This window comes from Tupaia chinensis, unplaced genomic scaffold (genome assembly GCF_000334495.1).
Source record: "Tupaia chinensis unplaced genomic scaffold, TupChi_1.0 Scaffold149011_1, whole genome shotgun sequence".
NCBI classification, from domain to species: domain Eukaryota; kingdom Metazoa; phylum Chordata; class Mammalia; order Scandentia; family Tupaiidae; genus Tupaia; species Tupaia belangeri.
In genome coordinates, this window is record NW_006208857.1 from 1,675,383 (window position 1) to 1,700,632 (window position 25,250).

Below are 25,250 nucleotides of genomic sequence, written 5' to 3' on the forward strand. Positions count from 1 at the left end.
AGCCTGGAGGGCATTAAGTGAAATAAGCACAGAAAGACAAACACTGCGTATTTATGCTCACAGGTGCAAACTGAAATGATTGATCTCATAGAAGAAGAGCGTAGAATAGTGGTTACCAGGGATTGGCTTGCATGGAGAAGAGGGAGGATAGGAAGAGTCTGGTTAATGGATACCAAATTACAGATAAATAATACGTTTTAGTGTTTTATGGCACAGAAGGGTGACTAGTTAATCACATATTGTACACGTCAAGATAGCAGGAGAGAGGACTTTGAATGTTTTCAACAAAATGTAACAATAAATGTTTGAGGTGATGTATTCACTAATCATACTAATTTGATCAACACACATTGTATTTGTGTGTCAAAAAATCAAATGGACCCCATAAATAAGTGCAATTATTATGTGTCAATTAAGAAAGTAGTTTAGCACTAAGGTATATCCATAGCGAGGCATGCAGGAGATGCTTAAACAATGGCGTGGGCTGTGGGAAATGACCCCTCGTCGCAGAAACAAGCTCATGCCTCTTTTTACAGCCTCTCTCCGTTCTCTTCTCATTCTCTGCTCTGGTTTGGTCGTTGTTCACAGCCTCTCTGACTTCCCTTCGCTCATGCAGCAGCGTCTCCTGGTTCTGGTCTCAGTTTGCTTTTCTGCCACAACTGTCCCTCTTTTCCATCAGAGCACCATGCTCCAAAGAAACCTGTTAACTCTCTTTAAACCAAGTTTGATCTTTCCTTCTTTTCGTTTGTCTGGAATGTCTCTGACTATATCTGTTCAAGTCTTATTCATCAACAGTATTTATAAGGTCATATCAGAAATAGGATCAAGACAAGAAAAAAGCGCGTGTGGAAAAGACAATAAATGCCCTTTGTGAGAGAATTTGCTGAAGGAATTAGCTCTCACGTCTGCGGTGTACTCTGCGTTCAGTAAGGTAGCTGTGCAGGAACCGGCCTAGAACAGTCTTATGACATACGTAAGGTGCCAAAGAGCAAATCGTGGAGCATGTGAAGTGTGATCAGAGCTTTTGGAAAAGGGATGGGTGCGTGGTAAGTTATACATGTGGTAAGAGTCAGGATAAAACATACTCCATACGTTAATAGAGCTTTGCTCTAAAGAAGAGGGTGGCTTGGGTGGGAGGGGAAAGAAAACTCATCACATTTACTTAATACACTTTTGTGATTTGGATCTGTTCAGTTACTGGAACTGTGTTCATTCTGTAATTGAATCTAAATCAAAATGCAGAGGAAGAATGATTAGAAGAAATAAACGATTTTGTACCAGTTGTTAAATTGAGGTACACTCTCCTTATTATTTTATTAAAGAACAAAATGGTAACAACAAATGGTTACTGTTAGAGTCTAACTGAAAAGCATCTCCCTAAATGGAACGTTTCTCTAATTCCTAAGCGGGTGTGCTCGCTCCTTTCCGTGGACTGTCCCAGTCCTTTGTGTATCCCATGTGATGTTCATCTTGGTCTCTTATAAGTATTGTATATGTGTCATATGACCTGTCTAGATTTCAGCAACTTGAGGACACCAGGAAAGAGAAGAAAACAAACTTTCAATCGGGAATATTTGGATGTTGGCTCTTGTTCTGGTTATCTATTGCAGCATGACAAATTAGCACAAACTTAGCTTAAAAAACAAGAATCATTTTATTATAGCTCATGTATTTTTTTGGTCAGGAACTTGAACAGAGGAGGGTTAGGTGATTATTGGTGTTGACTGGGGTCACTTGGTGGTATTTGGCTTGGGGTTGGGCTCAATGGAAAGGGCCAAGAAGGCTTTGCTCACATACCTGCTGTATGGCAGGATGTCTGGGAGCTGAGCTCAGAGGAGCACCAAACCCTCTCAGAGTATTCTCTAGACCTCCCCAGCTTCTTAAAGCATGGCTCAGGGCCTGAGGGACTATGGTAGAAGATGTCTTTCTTCCTTTTTCTTAGCCAGGAGCACATATGCTTCCAGAGACAGTCAGAGAGAGAGAGAGACAGAAAGAGAGGAAAGCACTCCTAGTGGGGCATGGTCACGCCAGAATCCCCTTTCCATCATTTCTCTGTCCTGTTGGGATTTGGGGCACAGATGTACATATGGCCTGTGCATTTTTCAAGCTGCTGAGGCTGGAATTTGAACAAAATGGGATCCAGCTCCTTTAACCATTAGGCCATGGGGCTGGTCCTGTTCATCATCTTTTTTTTTTTTTTAATGAATATATTTGTTCATCTTCTTAAAAAATGGAACTGATAGGGACCAGCAGATGGCGTAGTGGTTATATCACTGGACTCCCACGTAGTGGACTGTGGTTTGAGATCTGGGACTGGGCACATATGTGTGTGTGCCCAAAATCCTGAGAGGAGAATGGGGGATAAGGAATTGCAGCATGGTTGTCCCCCCTGGGGGGTGATTTCTTAGTTTCTGTCTCTGTCTTTCTCTGGCTCTCTGGTGAATGCACGTACCCTATAGCAAAAATCTCTTAAAAAAAAAAAAAAAGAAATGGCGTTGACATAGTCTTGCTGCTGGACTTGACTGGTCAAGCAGACGTAGAGTTCCTTCAGATTCAAGGGCAGGTGGGAATAGATGCTACCTTTTAAAAGCAGACTTTGTGCAAGATTTGTGGCCATCAGTAATCTATCACAGCTTTGCTATGAGAAACGCACCCTGTGTCTCAATTACTGCACTTAGAAATGATAATGACCGAAAGCTCTAATATGTGGAGAAGCTCTCTGTAATCCACAAAGCCATATGTGTTATAAAACTAACAATTACCTTGGTATGAACTCTACGCCTTGCTCAAGGTAGATATTCATTAGGTGTCTGGTGTTAGGTCTAACACTTTGAAAGCGAACTCACATAAACACAGATTATTTCCGAAGAGAAACATGCAGAGGAGGTGATGATCACACAGAAGCGTGAGTAGTGGAGTCGATACTGGGCAGACTGACATGAGTCAACCCAGCTCTGCCACCTGCTCACCAGCTCTGTGACCTTTGTCGATTCTTTCACCTATCTGAACCTTAATTTCTCAATCATAATACGGGAATAATATTACCTGACCAGTGGGGTTACTGTGAGTATTGTATCAAGTTCCTATTTTGATGACTGTCACATAGTAGGTCTGCAGTTTCTTTTTTTCTTTTCTTTTTTTTTTTTTTTTTGAGAGATTTTTGATATAGCGTGTGTGTGCTCACTGGAGAGACAGAGAAAGACAGAAAGCAAGAAATCCCTCCTCCCCCCCAGGGGAGTTGGCCGCAATTCCTTCTCTTCCATTCTACTCTTGGGGTTTTGGGCATGCACACACATGTGCCTGGTGTGAGTTTTAAGTCACCAGGTTTGGGACTTGAACAGTGATTGACTACATGGGAGTCCACGCCATCCACTGGTCCCTTTGCAGTTACTTTTAAGATGACGTAACCATGTCATAAAGAATGTTTAGACTACTTACTTGTTTTTCTGCACTGGTTACTTCCATGAGCGTAAATGATTGAAAGGTGACCTAGAGCTCACATCATGAAAGCAATGGGGGGAAGGGAAGACCCCTACCTCTTGTTTCTCCTCATCTCCTCTCTCCGGTGATCCCTTCCAGGGATCTGCCCCACTTTGGTTGTGAAGTCATTCTTCTCTGAGTGTTGGATGTGGCCTCCTTTTCAGACCTATGGCTTTTCCTTTCACAGATGTATGAGATCAAAGAAGGAGGCAGCATTGCCAAGAAGTTCAACGCGATTCTGCAGAAGCTCAGCTCACCCCTGCAGCCCAGAGTTCCAGAACACAGCAACAACAGGATGAAAAACCTTTCCTACCCATTTTCCAGGGAGAAAATGTATCTGTGAGTATTGAAGCTTTTGGGCTGGAGCTGTGGGACGGGACGGGAAGGACGATTGAACACCATGACATTCCATGCCTCAGACCTGGGACTCACAAAGTGAGAGAGGAGAGGAAGCAGTCTTTCTGCTTGCTTTGAACCCCCTTCCCCAAGAGAGACTATTAACCCAAATAACCCTTGGTATTTGCTCAATGGGAAACCTGTCATTTGGCCATTTTGCATGGTGAATGGAGAGTCAGGAGACACCCAACTATAATCTTTGGGGCTCTGTGAGACAGTGTCAGACACTTGTTCATCTTCTGTGGGGAAACTGTTCTGCTGAGCTCCTGGTCTAATAATAGGGCTTCAACGTGATGTGATAAACCAGGGAGAAGGTGGATGAAGCCTCTGGATTTTTGCATTCCCAGCTGCCTGTTCATGCACTCATCAACTCTGAGACTTCTCCCTCCCTGCCACTGCCACCCCCATCCTATGAGAGTGAATACAGACTTCACAGGAATGGCTACTGGGACATTTTTGGAAAGGAAGCTGTGGTTGGGAAGTGGGGGATTCAGCAGCCAAGAATTAATTCTGCTCTCAGGGCCAGTGAGGAATAGGTAGCTACCTGGAGTGATGAGAGAGCTGAGTGAGAGAGAGAAAGGAAGGGGCATGGACAGGCAAAGAGAATAGAAGGGCCTGCTCCTTTTAGGAGGTGGTAGTCATAGAGCTCTGTTTCCACTGTTCATCACAGGGGTCCTTTCCCCCATCTGTATGGGTAAGGGTTCTCTAGGGAGACAGAACCAGTTGGCTGTGTATAGATATATGAGAGGGGATTATATCGGAGAGAGTGGCTCATGGGATATGGTTTCTGGGAAGTCCCACATCAGGCCATTTGCAAACTGGAGACCCAGGATGGTGGTGGCATGGCTCAGTACACATATGAAGGTCTGAGAGGCAAGAGAGCTGATGATGTAACTCTCAGTTAGGAAAACTTGAGTACCCAGGCAGCCACCAGTGTGGATCCTGGAGTCTAAAGGCAGGCGAACCTTGAATTCTGATGTCCCACTCCCTGTCAAGGGAGACCCATCTATCTTCCATATTTGTTTTCTCCAGGCTCCTTGTCGAATGGATACCATCTACCTACATGGAGAGAACATCTTCCCCAGCTAGTCTGCTTAGATTCATACGCTAATCTCTTCTGGAAATAGCCCTAGGGACACTCCCAGAAAATGCTTTACCGGGTTTTTAGATATTCCTTAGTCTAGTCAGGTTGACAACCCAAACTATCACATCATCTTTGCCATGTTATAATACTAATTCTGCACACATGTGTATGTTATTCCTTTTACATATATTCCCTCACTGAATCCTCACACCCACCTCCTGAGGTGGAGGGCCAGATATGGCTATCCTTCTACGTAATAGGGAAGAAACTGAGGTCCAGGGTCTGCCTAAGGTCATGTGGGCATGAGTGGCTGCTGCTGCTCTTTTGCATCCTATGTTTCTTCGATGCTTCCCTTCCCTGGGCTTTCATTCATGCTAGTACTGGCATCTGAGCAGCTACCCCCACACAGTTCACCCATTCCCTTCAGCTGCCCCTTAAGCCTACTTCACAAACACCTGCTTTTTCAAGAATCTTCTCTTTTCTTCTTCCAAGCCAGAAGCAAACTCTCCATTGTCCAAGTTTCTATAGCAATGGTCTACATATTATCGTGTTCTTCTTGGCATCAGTTCCTTGGAGACACATGTATCCCAGTGGTGGCTCCTTGGGAGCTGGGAGCATGTTTCATTCACAGGCGTGTCCTCTTGCACAGTGCCCTAAACACAGTAAACACTCTATAAGGACTTTTTTTGAGTGAAAGTTCAATGTATGAAGTTGAGGACAGAGATAGGTCTTGTATAATGAGGAGATTGGCATTTAACTCATAAAATGATATTAAATGAAATGTTAATCCCAATACCCTGAAACTATACGAGAGGTCTTCAGAAATGTTTATTATGAAAAAAAAAAAACTGTGCATGGATCTGAAATACTTTTGAAAATAAACTCAGACTTTAATTCCATTTTTTCCACAAACTTCTTGAAGACTCCTCATTAAAAAAATTTTTTTTGGTACTTTTTAAAAAACTGTCTTTGTTCATTCACAAATACTTCATATATATTTTTTTCATTTGGGAAACCTAATCACAGTATAATGTTTTTCTGTCATGGTATAATCTTTTCCTATTTACGAAGAAGTTTCATAATTATAATTTTCAGTGGCTGCCTGATAATCTAGCATATTGATTTTGGAATTGTGGTCTATCGCCACAATCTTTATTATAAGTAAGTTTGTAATGAACATTTTGATCAGTATAACTTTTTTCTTTCATAAAATTTATTCCCCTATGACAAATTTTTATGATGGGATTTTAGAATTTCTGGGCCAAAAAGCATCCACCCTGTGTGTGCTACCTCACATACCTTGTTGCGTTGCTTCCCAGGCTATGCCCCGGGTTTGGGGTGGTGGTGGTCTCAGCACAAAGGTGATGAAGTGCATTTACCATCTGCTCTCTTGGTGTCTCCAGGTACAATATCCAAGAGAAGGACACCTTCTTTGATAACGCCACCCGCAGCCGCATTGTAAGTAAATGGATGTGCTGGATTGGGAAAGGGGGTTGGGGAAAGGCTGAGCACCCAGTAGGCAGGGTGTTTCTCTTACCTACCCTGCTACCTCTTTACCACTATTTGTCTGGAGTTGCCTAGCAGCTGAGAGAAACATCCAAGAGCTTCCCCATCCCAGTAGCAGAAGAAATAGACAACAACAGCTCTCATTCACGGTGTGCAAGGGACATCTTCTCCTTTTGGGTTCTTCATTGAAGGCTTTCTTCAAATTGCAGAACAAAACCAAGCCAGGGAGTAACAGAGGTAGTGGGGGGTTTAAACTAGTTAGGTGTCCCCTTGATTCACAGCTAGGAGACTGAGGCTCTGAGAAGCAATGCAATAGGAAACATTCATGTAGATTGTTAGTGTCAGAACAAAGATTTCAACCAGTCCTTCTGATCACCAGGTCACTTTATTTCTTTATGCATTTTCTTTTCTTGTAACCCCCTGACAAGGAGTCATGTGAATTTCTATCACAGGGAATGCTAGAATTAACCAATGTGTCTAAGAATAAAATTATCAGCCTATTCAACAGAAAGGCAACATTTATGGCCATAACTGTCCTACAGTCTTTTTGCCTTTTATATCAAGTTTTTGTGGAATGATTGATTGATTGATTCTAATAAAAATCTTCATATAACTTATGTCCCTGTGGCCCTCACCTGAGCAGTAGAGTATCTTCATTCAATTGATTGGTGTCCTCTCTGTCACCCAAGGGGTCATTCAGCCTTGGCAGAGGAGAGAAAGAGGGGACCCCAAAGTGCTAGAAACTTACTCATGCCCTCATGGGAAACACAAATGTGTTTCCACTCATCCCTAGGGAAGAACTTAAGTTTCCATAGGAGGAAGAGTAAGGGTAAGAGTTTGAAGAAGGAACTCCCAGCCAACAGGGTGATGAGGAAGGAAGGAAGGAAGGATAAGAAGGGACAGTGAGTTGAGGAAGATTTCCCAGGCATACTGAAAACCTGGTCTCAACTCTTGCTTGGAGGATGGACAAGAAAATATCTCAAGTCCTTAAGCTTAGTGATTGAGGAAGGTTTAACATGGCTATATGATTTTTTCTTTCTTCCTATGGAAAAAGGTGTAAACTTCCCATTTTCTTGTTGAGGCCATTGCAAGGCAATTAAATCTCACAGTGGCTTGGGTTCTACTACTGTAGGGGAGTTATAGGGTGTTGTGTAGATTAACCGATAATTACAAAGTGCTTGTAAAATAGTACAATGCCATATAAACGCTGTTCTTAATTATTATTGCTGTTGAATTACCATACTATATTATAAGCAGAATTAAACACTCTAGGGCCCCATTCTGCTGGAAGTTATTTATTTACCACCCCGTGAGGTCTGCGCCAGAATATAGGAGTGTGAATAATGATGGAGACACATATCTTCTATCATTTATCTCTCCTTCTGGAAACTTCTTCCTTCCCCTCTGACCTCTTCCTCAGTCCGTCCCATACTGTGAGAAGGGGAGGGAACCAGCAGTTAGCGTAATGGCTATGTTGCTGGACTCCCACGTAGTCGACCGCGGTTCATGTCCTGGACCCGGTGGCTTAAAACTCACGCCAGGCGCGTGTGTGTGCGTGCCCAAGATCCCGAGAGGAGAATGGAGGAGAAGGGATTGCGGCGTGACCGTCCCCCCTGGGGGGTGATTTCTCGCTTTCTGTCTCTATGTCTCTCTCTGTCTGTCTGGCGAGCGCACACGCCCTATAACGAAAAGCTCTCCAAAAAAAAAAAAAAAAAAAAGAAGGGGAAAAGAGTCTTACATTTTGTCCTGGGGTCTACTTTGCCCTGGATTTTTGTCTGAGACTCTCCCCCACATCTGCAGTGTCTTCCCTGTGCCCCTTCTGTGTTGGTATCTACGCAGCCCAGCTGTCTGTCCTGGAGAAGACCTCCTTGCTGGGCATCTCTTTCAATCCTGGCACAGGCTGGAGATCCACTAAAAGACCAGGCTTACATAGACCACCCACGATTCTTCTGCAGGGAGCACCCTTTCCTCGATGGAGAGACAGAGTGCCCTGCAAGCCCTCGCACACGCCCTATAACGAAAAGCTCCCCAAAAAAAAAAAAAAAAAAAAGAAGGGGAAAAGAGTCTTACATTTTGTCCTGGGGTCTACTTTGCCCTGGATTTTTGTCTGAGACTCTCCCCCACATCTGCAGTGTCTTCCCTGTGCCCCTTCTGTGTTGGTATCTACGCAGCCCAGCTGTCTGTCCTGGAGAAGACCTCCTTGCTGGGCATCTCTTTCAATCCTGGCACAGGCTGGAGATCCACTAAAAGACCAGGCTTACATAGACCACCCACGATTCTTCTGCAGGGAGCACCCTTTCCTCGATGGAGAGACAGAGTGCCCTGCAAGCCCTAGAGTCCAGAGGTTTCTGTAGGCCTCTGCAGGCATGTGGGTCCATAGACCTGCAGTGGGTAGAGAGTGGCAACTGCTGTGTGTCTGGCACTGTGCTCTGAGCATGGGTCTTGGAGGAAGTGCATGGCATGCTTTCATTAGAGAGGCAAGGAAACAGGGAAATGGTAATACCAATGACCAACATATGGTAGCCCTTTTATAGTCTATGAAGCACTTTCACATATATGGTCACTTTCATATATGTTGGTCTGACCAAGCAGAGCTCTGTGAGGAAGGAGGTAGACCCTGGCAAGTTTGCTCAACTCTGTCTTCACCTGACTCCTCACCCTCTGCTTTCCCTAGGGCCTCTCTGCCCTCCAAGCCATTAGTGTTCTGGCTGGTGCAGCCGGCATCTCCCCCTGCTCTCTGCCCAAGATCTGGCCAGAAAGAACCCCGCCCTGTTGCAGGTCCCCCCACGTGGGAGGCAGACACTCTGTTCCTGCCAGGGTGAGGCACTTCCTCACCCAGCCCTCATGAGGGCTGTGTGGTCTGGGCTTGCCTCCCGTGTTTTCCTTACCTCCTGGAACTGCAGTCAATTTATAGCTTCTTATTTAATTATTTTTTCCTGGGGGTGTTTGGGGGGGGAGGCAAAGGGGAGGTGCTGTGTGTGAAGGAATGGAATTCTTTGTTTCCTCCAAGCACTCAAATTGAATGGGTTTGACGTGCGGCCCATGAGCTTAGCACATGCTAGGATTCTCCCTCACTCCAGACGCCTGGGTCCACCTCGCCCGTCTGCAGGCGGTGGTGACAGGACTCACAGTGGGCCAGATGCTCATGGCTCATGTCATCCTCTTTCAGGTGCACGAGATCCTGAAGCGCACAGCCTGTTCGCGAGCCAACAACACAATGGGTAAGGACCCTTCCCCACTGCGCCAAGTGCTGATGGGGCACCAAGGGGCTGAGCCGTCTTTTCAACAGCTCCCTTGGTGGGCAGTGAAGAACAAAATACGTGGCCCACATGGAGGGAGGCTGCTTTAACTTAACCGGGAAGCACTGCCTAGGCCTCCAGGAGCAGTGGGCACACACCTCCTGGTGGGCTCGGGGTGTGTTGCTTCCCCTAGACCTTTATCCCAGGTCTCTGGTCTTTCCTAGTGCTGCCCACACCTTTCACTTCATCCTGATAATTCAGTTGCCCATTTCTTTCCACAATCTCCAGTAGTTTTGACCATCACCTAAAATGTGGTGGGAAGAAAAGCATCTTAGAAGATCTTCAGTCCCATCTTCTCAGTTCAGGGAATCCAGCACCTTTAACCACCATGCCACCTGCCAGCCCCTGCATCTCCTCATTTTAGGAGAAACTAATGCCCCAGAGAGGGTGAATGACTTGTCTCAGCCCACACAGTGAACCATGGTAGTCTGAGTGTGTCTCTTCAAAGTTCAGCATTCTTGTTACCATATCTGGCCGAATTTGTTGCCTTGTGGTTTGTTATTGGATATGAGGGTAGCTGTCTCTGGAGCAGGAACCTCAGTGTTTGGGAGCTCTCAGTATAAGGCAGGCCTTGTGGATGTTGAGGGATGGGGTAGAAGACAAACATGAAGACAAAGGTAGCAATGTGGGTCATGACCATGATCCCTGAGGTTGCTTGTAGGAAAATGTGCCAGAACTCACACACAGACATTTTTTCATGGGAACCACTCTGGCTGGACACACTCTGGTTTCTGAGGTGCCATCTCAAAATGGCTTTTGAAATTTCTGGGAGATTCACCTTCAGAATATATTCTGGATGACAGATGGCCAATAATGATGACAGCAGTAATAATAGCTAATGTCCAAGAGCTTGTTGTGGGCTCAGAAGCTGCTCAGCAGTAAGAGCCCAGTCTTAGAGAGGAAATCAGAACAGACTTCATGGAGTGGCAGTGTTTTCAGAATAGTTTAATCCAGGAGAACTCAATCCCCAGGCCACTGGGCTGTGTGAAGCAGAGGCTGGTGAGTGAGTGAACGAGGCTTCATCTGTGTTTGCAGCTGCTCCCCATCACTGGCATTGCCACCTGGGCTCCACCTCTTGTTGGATCAGCAGAGATAATTGGATTCTCATGGGAGTACAAACCATATTGTGATTGTTTCATTATATATTGCAATGAGGTAGTGGTGGACATGGGGTGCATGTGGATGTGGTGCACCCAGGTCATCCAGGACCAGTCCCCACTCCACTCCCATCTGCTGACATATTGCCTTCCATGAAGCCAGTCCTGGTACAAGGAAGGCTGGGACCACTGGCTTAACCTCCATGAGGCAGTGTTGTATGCTATATAATGTAGTTGGCCACATGGGAGTCCAATGTCTTAACCATGATGCCACCTTCTGGACCCCACCAGTGGCTTCTTACTTCCCATATTTTATGGACTTTTTCTCTATCTTCATCAACTTCTTACATCCTTCCAAACTTTCTTTACTGAACTTGTTATGGTAGCTGGTGGCACAGACTATGAAAGAATTTACAGACTCAGAGAGTAAGTGGAGAGAAATGTTTATTCACTTTCTAAGAGAGGAAAGTGGCCAGATGTAGAGCGATGCGTTGGCCTTGAAGGGTAGGAGCTATAAGCTTTTATTGGACTTTAAAGGGTGAGGGGGTTGCGGTCAGGTAATAAAGGCAACCCCAAGACAGGGCATCTGTTGGTCCTTGGATTGTTTTGTTGTTATCTCGGATGCCATTATCTGGCTGCAGTGGTCTGCTATGTGTTCTGTTTGTCCATAGCTACAAGTCCTTAGCTACAATGGCTGCTGCCAGCCTTTGACCAATGTAACAGTCTTGATGTTTGAAGGCAAGAACAGAAAAACAAGGTCAGCCATCTGCAGTGAGGTCAAGAAGGAGTCAGCTGACTTGGAGAGTAAAGGAGAAGGGAGGGGCAAAGAAATGCCTGAGAAAAGAAAGACTGCCTGTGGCACCCGGGAGGCCCTGCATATGCCCTTTCTGAATTTCTGAGAGTTGATATCCAGGAAGGTGCTTCCTATCTAGTAAACTGCTGTTGTTCTGTTTCTACTTTATGGACCACACTTTATATGATTCCCCTTCCTTTTCTCACATTTTAGAGGCTGTCTTATTCAAGTCCTTTGGTCTCTCTCTCTCTTGTACTCTCAATACAAATGACTTGCAACTGTCTAACTATTTTTAATCCTCATTTTCTTATAAGTTCCAGCCAGTATTTCCAACTACTAGGTGGATATCTCCCCTTAGATGTTTATCAAAACCGTGGAAGTCACTGTGTCAGCCCAGTCTGGTGGTGCAGCCAGCAACAGACTACACTGCAGTGCTGGAAGCCACAGTCCGCTCTGTTTGAATCCCCAGACTGGACGACCTAGAACCCAAAATACTGACGAGGACTGGGTGAGGGAGGATCCGTGAAGAGGCCCTGAGAAGGGTGCCTTCTCTCTCTTGCATGTGTGTGCGCACAATTTCTAGTATGAATACAAAATAAAAAAAATCAATATATCCATTTTTATCTCATCCCTTTCACTTCTCTTCCTGTTATTATGACCCCATCCTCGTTTTGCCCATGCCATCCCCTTCGCCTGGCTGTCCTGCCTGCATCCTTGTTCAGTCTTGGCCATGCCCATTCCCAGATCAAACATCAAGCCCTGTTCATAGATTCTTCTTCAGTGCCCTCTCCTTGGAATTTCCATCAAACTCTGTCTTCTCTTGCTTGTTACCTACATGGCTTAGACTCCCAAGGCGGTTAGTCCTCGAGACATGTGTGAATCATCTTTTATGCCCCAATGCACCTAGCTGTCTGCTGTGTATGTTCTACTGAGTTGATTTGATTTAGTGAGTTAATTAAAAAATGCCTAGACTGCTAATCCCATAGCAATTGCTGGAAAGTTTCTGACTACATGTGTTCATGGACAAATGACTTAACTTCTCTACCACTCAGTATCCTTTTATGTAAAGTGGGGATAGTAATGTAAAGGGGCCTTCAAAATATTCATGGGAAATGCCTTTTAAGAAAAACAAAAAACAAAAAACAAAATCTATGCTTGGTTTGACCAAATGAACTCATAATTTAATTCCATATGAAGTTTTTAAAGCCCCATGTATTTCTCTTGTAGAGTTTTTGTGAAGATTAAATAGGTAGCTATTTGTTTGTTTCATAAACTGGCAAGTTTTTAAACCTAAGGTTTATTTTGGGGGATAATCTCTAGATTGTTGGAAGGTCCCTAGAGGGCCTCTGCTTTAATGATGAAGGGATTGTTCCCTCTTTGAGAATCTTGAGTTTGTGTGTGTGACATTTAGAAGTCAAATAGCATTAGGATTTTGCTATTGTAGAGTAGTGTGCAAAAATTTATCTTTCCATTTTGACCTTCAGAAACACTTAATGAGCACCTGCTATGTGTCAAATGATATTACAGAAACCAAGAGATGCCAAGATGAATTTGGCCTAATTTTTACCCTTGAAGGGCTCTTGGTTTCTCCATGCAGACAGGCATGTAAACAGATGATGATAAGATAATGTGGAAGGTACTGTAATAGAGACTCATAGAGTGCAATGAAAACACAGAGGAGGAAGCAGTTAGCTCCCATGTAAGTCTCTAAGTATCAACACGAACGACGTAATATTAGTTTCATAGCTCCCCAGGAAAGTAGGAATGATCATCTCAAATCATTTGACTTGCCCAGCATCATTTATCGAGTCAGAAGAGTCAGAACTGGGTCTAGAACTTGGGGACCTTTGCTCCAGCCCTGATTCTACTGCTGCTGGGCTGCTAAAAACCAGGGGAGGAGTCGGATTGAGTATTTAGAGTCTATCCATCCATAGTAGCCATCGATGGCTTACTAGATTTGAGGCAAGGGACAAGTGACTGAACTTCTCTGCTACTCAGCACTGGGGAACTCCAAAGGCCTGTTTTCAAGTCGTTTGAAAGTCAGGTATCCTTTCAGCACTTCGGCTAACTCAGCAATCTCACCTAGAAGATCAGAAAGAGGACGAATGTGGCAGCTCTGTAAGGTCCCAGGGTAATAAGGAGCATTGAGGTATAGGGAGAATCTAGGTTATTTTACCTTTCTCTCTGGTTTTATAAGGGGTAGAAGGAAGCACAAATGGTTAGCATTGGCTTAGACTCTTCCCGAGGATTATCGCCTTGTAGAGAAGAAGGAAAACGGGAACAGGACTGAACTCAGAGCTGTAGGTTCATTGATCCTCCACCCTTGGAGTTACCTTTCATATTGTCATTATTTGCATGACCAAATTACAAAGTTGTATGCCCTTTCCCATTTTACCCAGTTCAAAAGTTACACAAGAAAAAAGATAATAAATATATCTAGTATTATAACTCTTTTCTTAGTAGACAATCCATTTTCAATGAATGCCTGCTTTGCAAAGCATTCACCTATGGAGGAGTTGCAGGTATTGATTTATTTATATTCCTGCCTTGTTCCACAACATTGCTGAGGTGTCTTACCAAAAAGCAAACAAACAAAAACCCAAACAATAAACCATCATCATATGAAAAATAAATTAAAGGATAAGAACCAGGAAAAACACAAATTAAAATAGAATGTCAAAACCAGGAGGAAAAAAATAGAATACAAATATTCAAACCATAAAGGCTATCTAGTTTCCACAGTTGAGTTGCAAGTATCTTTGAACCAAAGGGAAAGGAGAGTTTGGTTAGTAGTATAGCTCTTGCTGTCTGCAGCAACATCTTTTTGTACATAAATCTTTAAAAAATTTGATTACACAGGGACCACGTATGGTGGCATTGTGGTTAAGGTGCTGGACATGGCTGACCACAGTTTGAGTCCCAGACCTGATGGTTTGCTTTCTCACTTTCCCTCTCCCTCTCTCTCTCTGTCTCTGATGTGTGCAAGTGCTCTATAGCAAATTAATAATAATAATAATAGTAGTAGTAGTAAATTAAAAATAATTCTTTTTTTTTCAGAGTGAGAGGTTTTTGCTACAGGGTGAGTGTGTTCGCTGGAGAGACAGAGAGAGACAGAGAGAAAGAAAGTGAGAAATCACCCCCCAGGGTAGATAGCCACATTGCAATCCCTTCTCTTCCAGTCTACTCTTAGCATTTTGGGCATGCATGCACATGCGCCTGACGTGAGTTTTAAGCTGCCAGGTCTGGGACTCGAACTGTGGTCGACTACATGGCTGTCCAGTAACACAACCATTACATTATCTGTTTTGTCCCAAAACAAATCTCAAAAAAAAAAATTCTTTAAAAAAGGAACTGATTACACAATTCCCCGCTTTCTTATGTAAAATATATCTACATCTTTACACGAACGTATATGCAAACTTTTCTGAATGATTCAGAACCAGGTGGAAAGTTACCTGTTGAGGATGATATGTACGGTAATATTTTTTATTTACTTGACCTACAATGGATATACGCTTTGCATGCAGTAAAGACAAACAATGGTGACATGTAAATAAAAATGATATATAATATAAAGAGAAGGAAAAAAAGATTTTTGTTCCCTAAGGAACTATCAAAGCATTAGGATTTTGCCCTCCACTGTTTTGATTTCTTGAATCCTTGACTCTGACGATCACCCACCCTGAGTTTTGCTTTCTCACTTTTACTTTGCAATTTGAAAGACAGAAAAACAAACTTATTAGAATGTTGGGCAAAAAGAGAGTGAAAATGCGTCAAAGGGAGTTCTGAGGGGTTCTGCTGTGGATAAGGCACATAACATCAGGGGGCGAGATCTACTTTAATTATTCGTAGCTATTTTTTCTTTCTTCTGGGTTTTCTGATGTGAGAACTGAGATAGCCAGATGAGAGATCTCTCTGTAATAAGGGGCAGTGTCACTGTAGCCACAGTGATGACCACTTTCAGGTGCATACTTTGGCAAAGCACTTTCGCCCTATCTCATTCGATCCTTTTAACTACCATACAACATGGTTTCAAGATGTTAAGTAATTTCATAGTAGAGAGATTAGCTGGCACACCCACAGAGCGTCAGAGCCCGATTTTGAACCCGAGTGTCTTGGCTCTTCTTCAGTGCTCTTTAAATCAATCAATACATGGTTGCAGATATTAGGAAAGGCTTTCCAGAGGAGGCAGGAACTGAGATCTTTCCAAGGTAGTATCTTCTCGTTTATTCAGCAAAGATTCACTGAGCACCTATGATGTGTCATTCATAGTCTAGAAATGGGGGAAAGAAGTAGTCAATCAGACACACCTTCCTGCCCTTATGGGGTTTACATTCTTATGATGAAAAAAAAATTAACCAACAGATTCGTAAAATGGGTCGAGTATGTATCTACATACATTGCCATGTAGGGATAAGTGCTAGGAGGAAAATATAAGTGGGAATGGGGTTGTATTTAAAATAGGGTAGTCAGAGGTCTTCTGATGAGAGAATATTCAAGGAGGAGAGGTAAGCCATGTGGCAGTCTGGGAAGAGAAATACATAGCAAGGAGCTGGCAGGTGGCATGGTGGTTAAGGACGCTGGACTCTCACATGGCCAACTGCGGTTTGAGTCCGGACCTGGTGGCTTGCTTTCTCACTTTCCATCTCTCTCTGTGTTTCTATCTTGTCAAATAAAATAAATAAACAAAGTTAGAGAAAATAATTCTTAAAAAAATATGTGCAAAGAAAGCAGACGATACGGAAGACACAATGGCAGCAATTCCAGAGAGTCAGGAAGGGTCCCAACAGGAACAAGGAACACAGTCAAATTAGGGTAATTCAAGGTGGGACCATTCACAGAGGTATAGGCAAACAGCTGGAAATGCCAGGGATGGTGGAGTATCCTGCAGTTGACAGTAGTGAAGCTCTCCCCAGCCCTAGAGCTATGAGGAGAGGGTTGTCTGCACATGGAAGGACAGAGCTGAGTAGAGGAGGTGACCTTGCACAGGTGGCTCTGTAGGCCGAAGGCCGGGGGCCTCAATCCTCTCCTCTATCCCCCTGGGCTCTGAGTGAAGCAGAGAGCCTGACATGGCCAACTGCGGTTTGAGTCCGGACCTGGTGGCTTGCTTTCTCACTTTCCATCTCTCTCTGTGTTTCTATCTTGTCAAATAAAATAAATAAACAAAGTTAGAGAAAATAATTCTTAAAAAAATATGTGCAAAGAAAGCAGACGATACGGAAGACACAATGGCAGCAATTCCAGAGAGTCAGGAAGGGTCCCAACAGGAACAAGGAACACAGTCAAATTAGGGTAATTCAAGGTGGGACCATTCACAGAGGTATAGGCAAACAGCTGGAAATGCCAGGGATGGTGGAGTATCCTGCAGTTGACAGTAGTGAAGCTCTCCCCAGCCCTAGAGCTATGAGGAGAGGGTTGTCTGCACATGGAAGGACAGAGCTGAGTAGAGGAGGTGACCTTGCACAGGTGGCTCTGTAGGCCGAAGGCCGGGGGCCTCAATCCTCTCCTCTATCCCCCTGGGCTCTGAGTGAAGCAGAGAGCCTGAGAACATGGGAGCCCAGTCATGCCAGATGGAGAAGGTAAAATGTCTAGAAGGGGAAATGGAAGACAGGCACACACCTGGCAAAGGTAGAGTTGGGTGCAGATTACAACTCTGGGATGAGCAAGCTGTAAAACTTTTATCAAGTCCTGTCCCCTTCCTGGGTTTGTGTTTCCCCCATAAAACATGTGGGGGGCTCTTGGTGTTCTTGAAGCTCCTTTCTTGCTCTAAAATTTCCTAGATTTTATGATTCAAAAGTCACATGGTCTCTGAGGCAATGAGGACCAGAAGGGAACTGGCATTCTTGGAAGTTCCTGGGCAGCAAGTGCCAGGGCCGTGGCCAGGACTGGGGGCGACATGGTGTCCTTAGCCCTCAGAGAGGATGGCAGTAGACAATCACAGTGAGAGGGACAATGAGATCAAGGGGGACTCAAGCAGTCAGTGAGGATGGAAGAAGAGCTCGTGCCCCCTGTCAGTCCTTTGCACATGGCTACAGGTAGTGTCACACGGGTGTAGCTGCACTTAGTTGCACCTGTTAAAACCCAGCACCTGTCCAAATCCCATGCCTGGTTTGCTGAATCAACATTTGTAGGGGCAAGGTCCCAAGATCTATATTTTTAACAAGATACCCTGTTGATGTTTAGGAACTCTAAAGATTTTAGCTAAAGGCAAAGATAAAAAAGGCAGCGTGGGCTCTTGCAGGCTCCTAGACCTATTTACACGTGAAATGTGAAGAGTACTGAAAAGTGCTCTGCCTTCTGGGCATTGACTCTTGATTTTCTGAGATACCCAAAGATAACTAAGTCCATCTGTGCTTAATTTTTGTTGTTATTTTTCTAACATTTGTTCTATGAACATTCAGCATTCAGTCCCTTTTGAAAGTTTGTCTTATTTATTTCTTCTACAGGAGAAAGAATAAAGAGTGATAGAGACCGGCACCCCACAGGGTCCCCACGCCATGGTCTCCCCCCACCTCAGTTAGCCCGAATCGCAAGCATGCATGCATATACCCATGTGTTCAGTGAGGACTTGGGATGTGGGCTTCCCATGGGAATCCAGCTTCACAGAGTGTTGCATTACTGCGGTACCCCAACTGGCCCCTGAATTCTGTTCCTTTCCATGCCCTAGCCAGCAGCAAGGTCTTTTGGACCTGTTGTTCATTTTTTTTCCTTCTCCATCTCCTTCTTACTCCCCCTTTCTCCTCTGCTCCTTTTCCTTTCCCTCCTCTCTTCTTCCCTTCCTGTCTTTGTCTCTTTCTCTCTCTCTCTTTCAGAGTTAATATTAGTATAAAAAAAAAAAAAGCAAAAAATGCTGACCTCAAAAAAGCATGGGTGGAATGACATTGATGATCATTTAACTTTTCTTTTTCTTGTTTGTTTGCTGTAGGGTGTCTGCACTTGCCAAAGAAAGACAGGGGTGGGGGAGCGGTGGAGGGAGAGTTAGAAATCATTCCTGGAGGGATGGCCATGCTACAATCCCTTCTCCTCCATTCTCCTCTCTGGATTTAGAATATGCATGCACATGTGCCCCGTGTGATTTTCAAGCTGCCAGGTCCAGGACTCATGCTGCCAAGGTTGCCATGTGTGATTCAGCTCCCGTAATCTTCATGCGACCTGCTTGCCCATGATGATTTAACCTTGAACGTTTTAGGTTTCGTCCATAACCTTCAGGAGGGACAACTCACCCTTTCTCCCTTATTTAGCCTAGAAGTAAGGGACTAACAGACATGCAATATCCAGAGGCTGAAAATATTTGTGAGCTTGGGTCCTGCATGGTGGGTACATGAGTGGTCACAAACGTGGTCCAGCCTGTGAAGCCTCCTTAATCAGTGTCACGCTTCCCAAGGTCACTTGTCAGCTCTGAAAGTTGACGGTGTCTCTGAGGGACCTTGCAGCACATTTTACCAGGGACAGAAGCCTAAACCTCCTTGACCATATCAGAGGACAGAGACTCTTCTTGTTCCTTCACATGGAAGTTATTGGTGCCTTTTTATGGACAGAAAAATTGCAGTTTAATGGAGTTACATTTTCATGGATATCTTGGTGTCAGAGCATTTAAACAAATGTATGCTTTGGGCATCTCCCCTCCCTACTCAGGAGACGATGTCTTAATTATTTTGACCGAAGCCAGACCATGTTGTGTGTTGTAAACATCTGGTTTATCATTCATCCAGCTGAACTGGTTTATATTTTGTCAGAAGAAAAGGCTTGGGATTAAAGGCATTTAAGTAATTAAGCACACGTCAAGACAATTTGGTGATGGGTAAATATAGTCTCTGTTAAATGCACCGTCTGGGGGCTCTGGTTTAGATTTATGTCCGGCTGGAGTGCAGGGATAAAAGCAGAATGCCGGGTGGACTGGGCCCTGTTCTGGGGGGAATCAAAGCCAAATGGGCTTCCAGGAGTGCAGCACCACTCCTCTAAGTACCTGTCCCGGAGGATAAAAGTTTCCTTTGAGTTTGGCCTGGAGGGAACAGAGCTGTAGTCCCTGTCACCCAGCCGCACTTGCAGATTTAATGAGACTCTCTTTGGGAGGCAGTCCATAAACTCCTGTGCTTTGGTTGTTTCTTTGTGTCCAGGAAACCAGAGATGTCTCTGCAGCTAAGTGCTAGGCCTCAGCCATGGTCTGGTGAGTGTGTTTTCAGGCCTGAGCCCACCTGGTCATGTTTCGTGGCAAAGCTCCCCCACTCCCCTGCCCCGTGGTTGCAGAGGGGCAGTGTTTCCAGGCCTGGCTGTACCAGGTTGTGTGGAGCTGTGGTCCATGCTGGCCACTGAGGAAGCAGGAGCTTTCTCCTTTGGGAGTTGTGATTCTAAGCAACAGGTATGAAATACCTGGTGATTTGTTAAAGAGATGGACACAGAGACTTCGGGGGATCAATGAGAAGTCCTCAGGGACTTTGCTTTGTTTGATCTGAGACACTGCTTCTCTTTAGGGACATAGGGAAGAGAAAATGTCCTTGATGCCTTCTCCTCCTCCCTGGCCCTGTTCCAGGAGGAATAGGACAAGTAGTCAATCTTCCTTCTCTTCCTCTCTGTCTAGAGTAGAGAGGAAAGAATATGGATGTGGTCCTGAAGAAGAAAGCTTTGCCGTTACGGCCAGATGGATGGTGCACGATGGAATCAATTAACCCATTTTTGCTGAAAAAGGAAAAAAAAAATCAGAATTCCAATTTTCAAAGCAGGGATTCTTTTTAAAAAAACGTTTGATTATTTTCTTCTTTTTTTTTTTTTCAAACTGGTTTCCATGCTTGTTTGGGGGGTAGAATTTTGGTTTCTGAAGTCTGCGGATGAATCAAGAGGCCAAAACAATCTCTATTCCTGGGCCACGTCTTGGATGAATAGCGACTTTTCATCTTGCTTCCCGCTCCCCCTTCCTCCTTTTTCTATGTTCTCTTCTCCCTTCCCTCAGCAGCCACTGATTGAGGTCACCCATACGACACCACCTGAAAAGTAGGAGACAGAGTGATGGGTGACACAGAAGCATTCAGTGCCAGCACGTAGGGGCTCTGATGATCTGGGAGACAACTCAGCTTTCGTAGCTCGAATCCTTGCTCCAAGGCAAAGGACCATTTTTCTTAGCCTTCTTGGCTTAGGAGGCAGACTGTGGTCTCAGCTAGGATGTCAAACGAAGGAGTAAGGAAGGTGGGTGCCCATGGTAAGCAAGAGATACTGAGGCAACTGTAGCCACAGGGCTAACAACTCTTCTGACTGTCATTGCTCTGTGTTCCCAGCAGTGGACTAGGAGCCATGAGAGGCACAGGCACGAGAAGGGCTCTCTGATTCAGATACCTTGCAGGCCTGTCGGGGGGACACAAACCCCAGAAGCGACATTCCAGAAGTGACGTTTCCTGCCTGCTCTGGGCTACACAGCATGCGGGGAGCTGTATTTGTGACATGGGGTAGAGCACATAGCTAGAGGGCCCAGAGGGTTTGAGATCTCTTTGAGAATCTGGCAGCAAGACTCAGGATTTCAGGTTGTCGGTCTAATGCTTCCCGACACTTGGTTACAGAGCTAAATAGACAAAACTGAGAATGAGCACAAGAGCTAAGTCGGAGAAGCACCTGTTTAGCTTTTCCACGCAGTGTTGGGACTGTCTTAAGGGTATGTACAGCTGCCGTGGAAGTCATGGAGCGTGAGTGCAGGGACTGGGTGGGGCAATTCCTGGGGTGCCGCTTAGCTGGGGCCCGACCGCCCTGTGATGCTTTATCCTCTATCCATGTCAACAGCATTTCTGTAGCTTTGAACTCCTCCCTCCCCCTCCTGACTTGGGACTCCTCCCTTTGGTTGTTGTAGGGTAGCTTCACATTGCTGTGGGAATGGCTCTTGAACTGATTAATGATGCTTAGAGTGAAACTGTAGTCTAGTCAGTAAGACAAATCTGCAGCGTATCCAACCTCCCAGAGACCCCTTCCCCATCTCTACTCCCTCTACCCACCCTCCATTCCTCCGACTCCCCAAAGGCATTTCTCATATTTTGTGGTCATGCCAAGAAGGAAACTTAAATTCAGAAAAGGACTGACCCTTTGGTGACTCAATGACTTTCAACTCACTGAAAGAGTGGCCCCTTCCACCAAGCACTCCTGTAGCCTCTCTTGGGCCTCCTCTCCCACACGGGACCTATGCCGTGGGCTTTGTGGAACTCCGCATCCTAGAACTGCAGTGAATGAGGGTGAGATGTGAAGAAGAGGAGGCTGATGGAGGGGAGAGGACTGCTTGAAGTCCTCTGTGATCTCTGATCATGTGGCGGGGCTTTGGATGGGAATGGGAGGTGGAAACCATGATTGTTAACACCTAAGTATTGTCTAGATTTGTTATCCAACCTCACCCTTTATCCAGAGCTGTGTAGACGCAGCTACTTCGCAGCCAGACGTGATACATCTCACCCTCCAAAATCAATGATCTCCTCATCTTACTACTGTCTACATCTCTCTGGAAAGAATGGTTCAGGGGATAAAGTGTGTGCGAGACACGGAGGATGACTGTATGCCAGAAACTCCTCCTCCTCCCTCTCCCCGATTAAATGTGGCTCCTTGGTACTATGAGTTGGTGAGATGTAATCCCTCCCATCTGGAAGCCAGAGACCCAAGACAGACTCTCCTGACTCAGACAGAATGTACAGACCACTTTATAGTCTTGGAATAAACCAAGACTGTGGCAAGTAAATAACAATGACTTTTTGCTGAGCAGAGGTTCTCTGTTGTGAGTTATGTTGGCATTAGAGACCCAGAGCCATTTGCTCATGTACATTTACCTAGTGGTGTCTGCTGTGTGCAGTGGTGGGAGGTAGTGTTGGGGTCGAGCAATGGATTCCTTGCTGTGAAGTTTTCAAAATTTGTGTTCTCAGGTCACCTTCACACTTTTAAAAATAATTGGGAGCTCCCAAAGCCCTTTTGGTTGGGTGGGCTATATCAGTCACTATCCATTGTGTTGGAAGTTAAGACTGAGAATGTTTTCAAGTGCACAAACTCAGGAGTACATTCCATCAGGCTTCTGGGGAACATTGTCATCACATGTCACAAAATGCCACCATCTGCTTGGCAGTGAGTAAAGGGAAATAAAGTGAAAAAAAGTGAATAAAGCGAAAAAGCAAGTAATATCTTAGTACTATTACAAAGATGATTTTGACTTCACAACCCCCCTGAAATAGGTCATGGGGACTTCTGGGGATCTCCAGACCACATTCTGAGGACTGCTGTCCTACAGTTCCTGGCCTCTTAGGGATGTGGGAGTGTGGGGAGGCAGACCGATTATATATGGCACATAGGCACTGCCTTGTGAAGGAGCAGAAGTAACAGAGATGAGTCCAGTTAAAGTGTGAAGGGACACTCTGACACATGCATAATTCGAGCACATTAAAATGATCTGTGCAACCCTTCCTGCGCTGTCACTCAACGCAGATTCTCAATGACAGTTGTGACCTTGGTGGTGTTGACAGGTCATTGGATTAGAGTGGTCTTCATCTTCAAGGACAGGAGGACTGTGACGTCTGAGGGACCTTATTTGATATTAATACATGACCCTGCATTTGGGCAGAGAAAAGAATATGCTTACTCTAACGAAACAAGTACTGAGACAGAAATCTCTAGACGGGAAGGAGAATGTGGAGGAGAATGCAGAAATTCTCCACTGGGGGGCAAGTGAGGGTTTAATAGTCATTAAAAAGTGGGTTCAGTTCAAAAACTTCTGTCCCAGCCTTGCCCCTTTGATCTTCCTCTTTCCTGCAGGTATTAACTCTCTGATAGCAAACAACATCTACGAAGCCGCCTATCCTCTTCACGACGTAAGTGCCGTTTTCATCGACTTGCTCTCTGTGGTGTTGGAAGAGAGGGGGACCACACGGCGTTGTGGTGGGCGAATAGCTACAAGGCAGATGGAATGGAGTCAGGACAATGAAATGCCTCGCTGGCTCCGACTCCTCACTGCTGACAAGAATCCCCAGGTTGCCTCTAGCTTTCACTGCAATGATTTCCCCAGATGGCAAAGTGAACGTTCGTCTGAGCTTTCCCTGCCGTCCCTGCTTTGTTTTGCTGGAAGTGTGAACATGCGGGTATGGCACGTAGGTTATTACAGGGAGGAGATACTGGTGCAGGTGGGTGGGTGGTGGTGGAGGGAGACTCCGAGGCCTGGGTAATAAATATCCTGGGCTGTCAGTCCCCTGCCTAGCTGAAAGTGAGATTTTATATGCGAGAGTTTTGTGCAGATGCGAAGCTCCTCATCCTTCATAGGCAGATACATATTAATGTGAGATTGTTACAGCCTTATATTACTTTAGATTTGTTTTCGCTATGGATGGGTATATAGGCTTGCCAGAGAGAGAGAGTGAGAGAGTGAGGGAGCACTCCCTAGGGTGGAATGGCCACACTGCAGTCCTGTCTTCTCTCAGGATTTTGGACCAACATGCACACTTGCCCAGCATGATTTTCAAGTCCCTCGGTCTGGGACTTGAACATGGAATTGACCATATGGGATCTAGTTACCTTAACCTCCATGCTACTTGCTGGCCCAAGATCTTTTTTTTTTTTTTTTCTCTTTTGAGAGGTTTTTGCTGAAAGGCATGTGTGCATGCCAGAAAGACAGAGAGACAGAGAGACAGAGGGACAGAATGCGAGAAATCACCCCTTAGGGGGAATGGCCATGCCGCAATCCCTTCTCCTCCATTCTCTTCTCGTGATCTTGGGCACGCACGCACATGTGTCTGGTGTGAGTTTAAGCCACCAGGTCTGGGACTTGAACTGCAGTTGACTACATGGGAGTCCAAGCGACATAGCCATTACGCCAACTGCTGGTCCTGAGATCGTTATTTTTTTATCTTGACATTTTTTAAAGGATGTCTTTCAAAATTTCTCATACAATTATTTAGTTAAATAAATTAAACAGGATAACTGTCATTAAAACCTTCCTTTACTGGAAGTACTGTTATAGACGTCCTGTTATACCTTGCAGTGGCATTCTTTGAGACAAGTCATGGAGAATTGACTCGCCCTTGAACTACATGGGTCCCCAGCTGCACCCTGCATCTGGCTGCCATGTCCCTAGCATCTGCAGTCGAGTCATGTGAGGCTGCTGAGGAAGGATGTCTGAGTGCCCCACAGCAGTTGCTCAGATAGGAACTTTCTCCTGGCTATCTTCTTTGGGAGGCACATGTGATGTTACTCCTGCCAGCTGTGGACAAGAAAGCATGTCACGGCATGGGCGACTGTCACATGTCGTGCTAACCTGCGCACAGGCTTGGGCTCTGTGCTTGCATTCACTGTGAGGAGGCACTGGTGGGTCTCTGGAGCATGAGTGTGTGTGTGGGGTATTTTCTGGTAAAGAGTTATCTGGCTGGTCTCTGGAGCATAATGAGTGTGTGTGGGGTATTTTCTGGTAAAGAGTTACCCCCATAAGCATTGCAAGTACTGATGACATGGAAAATGGAATATTGGTCTCTTACCATTGCCATGCTTTTGACCTTCCTCAAAGAGGAATGGAAGAAAGGGATGACATTAGAAAATGAAAGAGAAAATCCTTCTTCATTTGGCATCTGTTTTTGATAATTCCACTGGCTTTACTCGGC

At 45.1% G+C, this 25,250-nt stretch overlaps 1 protein-coding gene across 1 annotated transcript in view; it reads left to right on the forward strand.

The window, feature by feature from the left end:
* Positions 1–25,250, forward strand: part of ANO2 (anoctamin 2) — a 434,288-nt gene that overhangs the window by 108,566 nt on the left and 300,472 nt on the right. The window contains exons 4-7 of the mRNA XM_027769235.1: positions 3,668–3,819; positions 6,364–6,418; positions 9,636–9,687; positions 23,419–23,474. Coding sequence (XP_027625036.1) covers positions 3,668–3,819; positions 6,364–6,418; positions 9,636–9,687; positions 23,419–23,474 — 315 coding nt within the window. The remainder of the gene's footprint in view (positions 1–3,667; positions 3,820–6,363; positions 6,419–9,635; positions 9,688–23,418; positions 23,475–25,250) is intronic.